The 9614-nt window shown below is 64.4% G+C and overlaps 1 protein-coding gene across 3 annotated transcripts; it reads right to left on the minus strand.

Annotated features, from left to right (window-relative positions):
- Nucleotides 1-688: 688 nt before the first annotated feature.
- Nucleotides 689-6840, minus strand: CD40 (CD40 molecule). Of its 3 annotated transcripts, none has more exons than XM_058814838.1 (9): nucleotides 6741-6840; nucleotides 4899-4980; nucleotides 4213-4338; nucleotides 3976-4119; nucleotides 3661-3760; nucleotides 2684-2745; nucleotides 2346-2444; nucleotides 1869-1894; nucleotides 689-1573 (listed from the first exon to the last, which is right to left on the minus strand). In XM_058814838.1, the coding sequence occupies exons 3-9, from the start codon at nucleotides 4325-4327 to the stop codon at nucleotides 1418-1420; spliced, it is 702 nt and encodes a 233-aa protein (XP_058670821.1). In that variant the 5' UTR covers nucleotides 4328-4338; nucleotides 4899-4980; nucleotides 6741-6840; the 3' UTR covers nucleotides 689-1417. The 3 variants fall into 3 exon arrangements, with proteins under 3 accessions (XP_058670821.1, XP_058670820.1, XP_058670819.1); XM_058814837.1 differs by lacking the exon at nucleotides 6741-6840 and adding an exon at nucleotides 6186-6251 and having other exon boundaries at nucleotides 689-1495; XM_058814836.1 differs by lacking the exon at nucleotides 6741-6840 and adding an exon at nucleotides 6186-6251.
- Between the last annotated feature and the right edge of the window lie 2774 nt (nucleotides 6841-9614).

Consider the following 9614-nt stretch of genomic DNA (forward strand, 5'->3'; position numbering starts at 1 on the left):
GTCAGGGAGGGCAACCACAGGGGAGTGGGGCCAGCCAGGTGTGCTGTGGAGGGTCTGGGGGGCACGGTGGGGCTCAGCACAGCTGGCGACAGCCCTTCCCTCCCTCCTCTGCCTTGGGAGCACCCGCCCATTCCAAAGCATCCTTCCCGGAGCATCAGAGCCGGGAGCGCCGGTCCCGGGGCCGCGGGGGGCGACAGGGGCTCGGGGCTGCTCACGCACAGGGGCAGAAAATCACCTTTAATCACACGGTGTCGCCAGCACTGGGTGGAGGTGACGGAGCCGCTCCCGCACGGAGGGGAGGGTGTGCGGGGGAGCCGCGGGTGGGGCCCCGAGGCCAGAGCCCCCCGAGGCCAGAGCCCCCCGTGCCCAGAGCCCCCCGAGGCCAGAGCCCCCCGAGGCCAGAGCCCTCCGTGTCCAGAGCCCCCCGAGGCCAGAGCCCTCCGTGTCCAGAGACCCCCGAGGCCAGAGACCCCCGAGGCCAGAGACCCCCGTGCCCAGAGCCCCCCGAGGCCAGAGCCCCCCGAGGCCAGAGCCCTCCGTGTCCAGAGCCCCCCGAGGCCAGAGCCCCCCGAGGCCAGAGCCCTCCGTGTCCAGAGACCCCCGAGGCCAGAGACCCCCGAGACCAGAGCTCCCGATGCCAGAGACCCCCGAGGCCAGAGCCATCCGTGCCCAGAGACCCCCGAGGCCAGAGCCCCCCGTGCCCGCCCGGGCTGTACGCGGGACGGGCGGTGCCGGTGCCGCCCGCGCCGGTCCCGCAGCACCATCTCCCGGCCGCCGCACGCCGCTGTCTGCGCTCCGGCCGCGCCGCCGCCGCGATCCCCAGCCCGGGGCAGAGCCGTGGGCCCGCCGGTCCGGCCTTTCTTGGCCCCACGGAGCCCGGCAGCGCTGGGCACGCAGGGGCCGCGGTGCCCTGTCCGGTTGGCAGCACCCACCGGGCACTGGTCCAGCCGGGCAGCGCTTCCACAGCACCCCAGACAGGGGACTGAGCTCTGCCGTGGTGATCTCACAGCCCCCTTTCCCAGCCCTGGCTTCTCCAGCACTCAGGGGCTCCGTGCCGGGGTCTTCCTGGCAGTATGGTCACTGTGCTGTGGCCAGGGCTGCACTGGGCTCTGCAAGGGCTCAGCAGGTGAGCAGACACGCTGGGCTTCATTGCATCACCTGGGCAGCAAGCAGGATGGGGCTCTGTTCCATGTCCCCACTGGGGCAGCCAAGCCTTGCTCCACCAGGGCAGCCCTGTGCAGGTGACCAGAGCAGGAGTTGTAGTGGTATTCCCGTGGGGTGGTCGTGCCATGGTCCATTGCAGCATCCCATCATTTGCAGCCAGGCCAGATGCCAGATTTCCTCCCCAGCTGGACGGGGGACAGAGGAGATGGTGCTGTCCAGTCTGTGCTCCTGTCGGGGGCAGTGCCCTGCGCCTTCACAGCATCTCCTGCTCCGAGATGCGGCTCTCCTTGCCATCCTCCTGGGCCACAGGCTGGCCCCTGAGTAGGGTCTCCTGCACAGGCAAGACATTCTCATCCTGCTCCGTGGGCTGCTGGCTATGTGGGCTCTCTCCAGGCTCCCCAGCCTCTATCTGCACAGGGGCAGGGGTCAGGGGCAGGCAGCTACATTCCCCCACTCTGCACCCACGTCCTTCCTGCTACACTCCCATGCAGCCCAGACTATGGGTCCCTCCCAAATGCTCAGCACTCGCCAGCAGCACCCTCAAGTTGCCCCAGCCCTTGTCCTCCCCCAGCCAGGCAGCCTAGTTCAGCCCCCACCCCTCCTGCATCGCAAAGCCACAGCCCCTGCTCTGCTGCTGGCACATCCCCAGCTGTGCCCAGGAGGGATCCCAACCCACTGCTGCAGGGGGCTCTAGGCAGACTCACCTCCTTTGGCCCTCGTCGCCTGGAATCTGGATGGAAAGAGGGACAGAAAAGGCAATGTTCAGGGGGAAGTGCTGCCCTGCAGAGAGCTACCCAGGGTCAGAGCCAGGGCTGGAGCTGCTGCACCACAGGTCCTGCAGCTCCTGTTGTGCCTGCTGCCACTGCCAGGCTGGGCAGGCTGGGGGTCACAGCAGGAGCCAGAATGGATCCATGGGGCACCAGTGCTGTTCCCCAAGAGCTGGGGGAGCACTGGTGCCCCAAGAGCCCAGCTCAGGCTGCAGCAGTGCCAACACACCTGCTCCCAAAGACAGAGCAGGACTCAGCAAACCCTGTCCTGGTGATGTCCCCAGAGGAGCTTCCCCACTCTCAGCAGAGCTGCCAGTGCCCTCCCTGGCTCAACCCCTCAGCCCTTTATGGCCCCTTGGGCCAAGGTTGTCCCCCCTGGGCCAAGGCAGCAGTTCACAGGCTTTAGCCCCTCACCTGTGTGCACCAAGCAGTAGATGCAGACACCCACGAGGCACGTGACAACTGCAGCTGTGATGGGGATCAGCACTGACAGGGAGGAGCGCCTGCTGGACTCTGCAGGAGAACACAGGGTCAGTGAGACACCCACGGGACACCCAGTGTGACACAGAGTCACACCCAGGCCCAAAAGGGATCCCTCAGGGAGACAGAGGCAGGAAGGCATCACACTGGCCACGCACTCAGACCTTCCTCCCCCAAAACCACCACGCATGAGGCCAGCTCTGCTGAGTGCTGCAGGAGCCCTGGGTGCTCTCTGCCTGGCACTGGGTGGGCCCTGGGCACCAGGCACTCACCACAGATCACATCCGAGGAGTTCGTCCCTTTCACCTTCATCACCAGCCCCTTCTCCTCACAGCTGCAGGGGAGAACAGGACCATGTCACCACACAGTAACCCGAGCTCAGGGAATAGTTGGGGCTGGGCAGGCACCTGAGCTGCCCCAAAACACATCCTGCTCTGAGCCTGCCAAGCTCCAGCAGGGCAAGCAGAGGGACCCCCACCAACACAGCGTGAGTGGGACAGCAGCTACACAGCAGGGTACCACCCCTGGGGCTTGGCCTGGAGTTCCTGAAACTGCTGAGGATGGCAACAAGTTTAGGGACAAGGCACAGGATGGAGCAGACATGCCCAGATAGGGAAGCCCCCAGGGCTTCAGCACTGTAGTCATGACAGAAAAGCTAAGATAGGCTACAAGTGGCTCTGTGGGGAAGTAATTTCTGGGCACAGATAAAAGCAAAGTGAAATCCAATGGCTGGCAGCTGAAGCAAGACTAATTCAGCTTGGAAATAAGGCTCATGTTTCTACCAGGAACTGCAATTAACCCTCAAGCAGCTTTCTAAAGACAGGGATGACCTGCCAGTTCATGGCATGCTCAAAGCCAAACTCCCCATGGAGAGGACTTGTGCTTTGTCTGATGACTGCAGCCACAGAGAGCACTGGGAGGCAGAACCTGAACAGAGCATGGGGCATCCCCATAGATCTTGACCCCTTACTTCCAGCATGGATGACAGCATGGACACCCCTGAAGGGACAAGCAGTCTGTGAGGGACAGACAGAAGTGTTTGAATGTCTGCCTCGACCTCAGCCAATGCTGCCCTGTATCACACTGTGCTCCCAGCCCTGTTCCTCTCTCCTGGCCCTACACCAGCCAGATGCTGTGTCCCTCAGAGACCAGCCTGGCTGCCCAGTCCCCAAGGCTACCAAGGACACTGGCAGCAGAGGATGTGCTCACTGGGGCTGGTGGAAGGACGTGGTGCGTACTCAGACAATACCTTGTCCAGGGGTGGCACGGCTCGGTTTTAGATGAGACGTTGGAGAAGGTGCCTTCTGCACAGGGTTCACAGGGGGATGACATCCGCTCCATGGCCTTGGCTGGAGAGGGGCAGAGATGGCAGCAAGGTCAGCAGGGGCTGGGAGGGTGAGGGCCTAAGGGGCTACAGAATCCAGATGTGCAGCATGCCCTGTGGCAATGGCACAGCTCTCCCAAAGCCCTGCCAGGGGGCACCACGCTGGGGAGCCCCCATTCCCTGATGTCAGCACTGACAGGGCATCAGTCCTGTTGAGTGGGAACAGCTTGTCAGACTTACCTGCCACAAAGCCAGAGCCAAGCTGGCAAGGCTGGTTCTCCACGCAGGTCTGGCAGCTGATGTCAGAGCAGTGCGTGCCAGCCCGGCACTGGCACACCGTGTTGTGTGTTACATTTCCTTTTATCTTCTCAATGAGGCCGGCATCTGGGCAGAGGGAACATGGACGAGGTGAGTGAGACACCAAGCAGGGCAGCCAGTTCCCCCAGAATGGAGTCAGTGGTGACAGGGAGCACTTACTGCTTTCACAGATGTCATGAGGAGCACAGTGCTTCTCCTTGGTCCAGCTTGGCTGATAGTGCCCGCTCTCACAGGGGGCACAAACAGAGTCTTGTGTTTCACTGCACTCAGACATCAGTTTTTCCCCTGCAACAGAGGCTGGTGAGGAAGGGGCAAGGGGGCTTTCCCTCTCTCCTGACAGCACCTCTGCCAGCAGGACAGGGGAAGACTGGTAGCTGTGGATGCCAGGACTGCTGCACTATTCTGCATGGAAGCCAGGGCTGAAGGAGTCAGCTCACCTGATGACCACAAACCCTGTAGGGGCCAGGAGGGGAGGGAGGGCTGTGGGACCACTGCAGGGACTGGGACATGACCTGACAGTGACAGCAGGAGCTGGCAAACACCATCACAATTTGCTAGTGCCAGCACTCTCCCCACAAAGCTGCCTTTGCCATGGGGTCCTGTAAGCTGCAAAAGCACAAACAGTGCCAAGAGAGCTGTAGCACATTTGGTGAAGTCCAAGGGGTCTCCAAGACCACCCACAAGGTCCCAGCTGCTCTATCACTGAGATGACACAGGGAGGTGAAGCTGTCAGCATTGCTGGCAGTGGGGTGGAGGGGCTCCATCACACCAAGCAAAGCTTGCCCTGCTGTGCCCAGGTCCTGGCACTGCCCAGCTCTGAGGTCCCCAGGAAAGGGTTTCCATACCTGGCCGACACCGGTTGCAGCACCTGCCCTTGTATACATACTGCTTATCAAAGCATGTCAAGGCATCAGCAGGCTCCCAGCACTGGAAGAAACAAGACAACAAGACCTGTGAATTCATATCCAATGCTCCCGGATCACCACGCTTCCACGGACACGTGGGCTGACCTGCACCCTGAGGTGAGAGCCTCCTCACACTGCTCTTCCCACACCTCCACTAACCACAGACCACAGCAGCCACCCACGCTGCCTGATGCCATCTGTGCTGCCTTTGAAGTGGGGTGGCAGTGATTCCGGCAGAGTTGCTCCACATTTCCCCACATTTCCTACCAGAGGGTGATTGCACATCACCCTGTGTCCCCGCCAGCAGTACTGCACTCCCTCACAGAGGGAGCAGCGATCCCCAAGCTTTCACGCCCAGAGCACTGCCGGCCCCTTCCCAAGGCTGACACGCCGTCCCCGAGGGACAGGAAAGCCCCAGACAAGCGCATCACCCATGCAAACTGCCAGAGCCTGCCCTTGCTCCCCCTGGCAGGGGACTACCTGCACAGGGAAGGGTAAAAGGAGGCAGGGCATGAGCTCTCGGGCAAGACGGGGTGCAAGAGGGCTCTTTAGCACCGTTCCTCTGACAGAGCCAGCCCCTCGCTGCCCATCCCCAGTAGCCCGGCAGCTCCCGGCGGATCTGCCTGGCCATGCTGGGGCGCGGGATGTGGGCTCCGGCAGAGAGCGAGGGACAGAGGGCCGGCCCCAGGGTGCCATGGACGAGCACGCAGCACGGCCGGGCGCAGCCCACCCCCGTGCGCACCCTGAGCACCCCCGGTGCGGGGACAAGAGGAGGCTGCGGGGCCCTCCCAGCCGCCCACAGGCAACCGAGAAATGAAAGCAGCGCTGGCAGCCGGTTCCAGCGCCCCACCTGACTGGGGGTCCCGGCAGGGGCTCGCCGCTGCCCGTCCCTGCCCGTGGGGACCCCCGGGCCAGCGCAGGGAGGGGCAGCGCTGCCGGGCCCGCGCCATCAGGGGAAAGCGAAAGCGCGTGGGTAGAAGAGCTGGAGAGGATACCAGACAGCTCCTCCGCCCTGGCTGTGTCCCGGGAGAGCGGACCGACGGACCGACACGGCAGCGCCGCCGGGTCCCGCTCACGCCGTCCGCGCCCAGCGCCGGGGCTCCCCGAGGGGACGGGCCGGAGCGCCCGGAGCCCCTTCCCGGAAAGCCCGGCGGGACACGGGGATGGAGGGATCCCCTCCGCCTGTGCCCGTGTCCCGCTCCTCGCCCCGGTCCCGGCCCCACTCACGCCCAGCAGCGCCGCGCAGAGCAGTCCCCAGAGCCCCAGCCGGTTCATGGCGCTGGCCCCGGCCGCCTCCGCCGCCCCGCTAAGAACGCCTCGGTCCGTTCCCGCCCAGGAAGGGGCGTTGGGCCGCCTTGGCCGGGGCTTCCCCGCCGGCCCCGGCCGGGGACAGCTCCCCGCCGGCCCCCACGAGCCGCCGGTGCCCGCCCGGGAAGCCCCGCCCGGAGCCACGGCCGCAGGCAGGGACAGGAGCAGGGGCAGGGGTCGGGCGGGGTCCGCAGGAAGGGCAAGGGAGCGCCTGTGCAGCCCCCCCGCAGCAGGAGCTACAGGTTTCACTTCTTTACAACAGCTGCTCAGAGAGGTTTTTTGGGGTTTTTTTCTTATTTCGCCTTTAAGAGCCCCCGAGCTGTCGCCCTGGAGGTCCCCCACGGCTGTGGTCAGGGAGAGCCCCTCTGGCTGCAGCCCTGGAGAGCCCCCAGAGCCGCCAAGAGGGGCGGAGTGTCCCCGAAACGCGTCAGTCCTGAAAGGGGAAGGGCCAACAGCGCTGTGCCGTGGCTGTACCTTCGTTTCAGTTCCCCAGAGCGGTTCCCAGTAACCCCCAAGGAATTTCCAGGTTCCCTGCCCGCTCCGGAGGCGTTCCCTGCGCTTCCCTTGGTATTGCGGTGGCTGGGCAGCGAACGGTGGCTCCCCAGCGCCCCTCAGTGTCCCGGTCACCTCGGTGCCCCGGTCACTTATGGCACTGCCGCCACAGTGCCCACACTGCCGTGATGCCGGAGAGGACGCAGCACAGCACCGCCTGCCCGGTCGCGGTCACGGCCCCAGCCGGAGCCTGGTGGCCACAATGGGCCATGGCCGGGTCACAGCTGCTCCCGGGGAGAAGGGCAGCGAGAATTGGGAACCGAGCGCTCTGGATTCCCCGGGCCAATGTCAGTTCCCAGAACTGACTCACTCGGGAGCACGAAGGCTCCCTGGGGAATCTCGAGGGCAAAGGGGGCGGCCGCGGAGAGAAGGGGATTTCTGGGCCCGACTCCCCTGAGCCTGGCCTGGGAAATCCCCGCGGCGGGGGCCTGCCTGAGCAGGGTCGCCTGTGGCCGCAGGCTGTGAGAGCCCCTCGCTCCCGGTCCTGGGGCGGGGGCCGGTGCTCGGGTGCTGCTCAGGCGGGAGCCCCTACGAGAGCCCCCTGTCCTGCTACACGCACAGCGGGGCAGAGTCCCGGGGCAGCTGCTGCTTGGGGCAACGCCGGGCTAGGGGCACAGCTCGGGAACGCCACCCCTTGAACGGGACAGGGACACTCCGGTCCCGGCCCTGGGTCCGGTCTGATCCCGACTCCGGTCCCAGTCTGATCCTGACTCCGGTACTGGTCTCGGTCTGATCCCGATCGCGGCCCCAGTCTCAGAATCTGTCCTGGTATGATCCCCACCCCGGTCCCGATCCTGACACCGGTCCTGCCCCTGTTCCAAAGCCCCATCTGGTGGTCCCTGTCCTGGACCCCGACCCCTACTCCTGTCTCAACAGCAGTCTGATCCCGATCCCAGTCCCTGTCCCAGTCTGACCCCGATTCTGGTCCCTGTCACAACCTGATCGTGATCCCAGTCCCTCTCCCTGTCCGTCTGACTCCAATCTCGATCCCTGTCCCAGTCTGACCCCGATCCCGCTCCCTGTCATAATCTGATCCCGATCCCGGTCCGTCCCAGCCTGATCCCGATCCCGATCCCGGTCCCTGTCCTAGTCTGATCTCGATCCCAATCCCGGTCCCCGTCCAATCCCAATCCCGATATCTGTCCCAGTCTGATCCCGATCCCCGTCCCAGTCCCAGTCCGCTTCCGATCCCGATTCCGCCGCCTCCCCCGCGCGAGGTCCGATAGCGCCACCCAGCGGCCGCCCCGCCTGGCCTCCTCGGCACTACAACTCCCGGCCTGCCTTGCGGCGCCGCACCGCGGGATACGCCGGGAGCCGGGGCAAGTGCCCTGTGCCTCGGCAGGCATGGCGGTACCCTGCCGCGCCGTAAAGTGCGCTACGTCGCCATAGCGACCGTGCTTCCCCCTCCTCCTCTTTGCGGCGGCGCCGTGCGGTAGTGGCGGGTGGCGCCTTTGTCCTGGCGGCGGCGGCCTGACGGGGCACCGGGTCCGGGCCGGGAGCGGCGGTGAGTCTGCGGGTCCGCGGCTGCGGTACGCGGAGCGCCTGAGCGACAGGCTTACGGCAGCGAGCCCCGCAGAGAGTCCGCTCCCTCCCGGCTCTCGGCTGAGGCCGGGCCGGGCGTGCCTCGCGGCCTGCAGGCGGGCCGCGCCTCCGCCTCGCGTCCGGGCAGCGCGGGATCGCCGGGATTCGATGGGGCTGCTCCGCACCCCCGGAGAACCGGTGCGCGGGTTGAGCGGTGCTGGCAGCGCCCAGGCCCGGACGGAGGGAGGGGAAGCACGGGAAGGAGCGGCGGCCGCCGGTGAAGCTCCCGGCCGGGGGTCCCTCCCCGCTGGCCCGGGAGCTGCGGCGGGCCCGCGCTGAGCGGGGCAGGGGCGGGGCGGCGGGAGGAGGGCGGGGGCGTTCCCCGGGTACCGTGAGGGCGGCGCCGCGTGTGCCCAGGTGCGGGGGGCCGGGACGGGCGGTGCCCCCGAGGGCCCTTTGGGGAGCGCGGGGCTGCTCCGAGGGGAGCTCCCGCTCCTCGGCACCTCTGCCTCCCGCGCCCGCTGTTTCTGCTTTGCCCCGAACTTCACGGGGACTCGTGTCGTGTTTCGCTTGTGGCAAATGAGTTGCAATATCCCGCTCCAGCAGTCTCGCTTCCTTGAAGCTGTAGCGCCATTAATAAACAACTCTGGTTTTAAATATAAGGTTTTTAGAGAGACGTGGCTTTAATTGATTTCTAGGATTTGTTGGCTCATGAGGTGCCGTGGGCTGTCCTGTGGTGGGACCCACAGTCACTGCGCGGGGAATCGGCACCTTTAAACTCTCCCGGGTGCCTTTCTGGCTGATTTGGTACAAGACTTAATGTGGGAATTAGGTGTTCACCTGATGTAGCGTGCCCAGAGGTGGGACAGCATTCATTTATTCTGGTCTTATGATCACTAAATGGCCCTTAATTATGTAATCTGCTGCGTGGAAAATGATAAGAGGCAGTGAATTACCTTAAATGAGAGTTCTGATTTACTGATTGTTTTGAAGTGGGAAAATAGCTCTCTGTTTTTCTTAACGTGGAAAGTTCTTGCAGCCTCTTCCTCTGACACCCCCAGCCCTAAAGAACACAAAAGGGAATTTCTTACAGCTTTTTATCGTGAAAGTGAGATCTGGCAGCAGCTACGGGCCTGTTTGACACCTGTTTGCTGTGTGTGCCTGTGCACTGCATCCTGCTCTGAATGGGAACTTGGGCTTGATGGTGCCTTCCATGTTTTATTGCCTCTTATTCATTTTGAGGGAATTTTGAAAGCTTCTCTGCCCTCAGCTGAT

This window comes from Ammospiza caudacuta, chromosome 15 (genome assembly GCF_027887145.1).
Source record: "Ammospiza caudacuta isolate bAmmCau1 chromosome 15, bAmmCau1.pri, whole genome shotgun sequence".
Taxonomy (NCBI): domain Eukaryota; kingdom Metazoa; phylum Chordata; class Aves; order Passeriformes; family Passerellidae; genus Ammospiza; species Ammospiza caudacuta.

What these genes read in the sequence shown, in the direction of transcription:
- CD40 (XM_058814836.1), bottom strand. Translation starts at nt 6,233, where the DNA reads ATGAACCGGCTGGGGCTCTGGGGACTGCTCTGCGCGGCGCTGCTGGGC. An exon ending in CTACTGCTTGGTGCACACAG is followed by an intron (nt 1,895 to 2,345) that starts GTGAGGGGCTAA and finishes CTTTCCATCCAG; the next exon opens with ATTCCAGGCGACGAGGGCCA. An exon ending in GGCGACGAGGGCCAAAGGAG is followed by an intron (nt 1,574 to 1,868) that starts GTGAGTCTGCCT and finishes GCCCCTGTGCAG; the next exon opens with ATAGAGGCTGGGGAGCCTGG.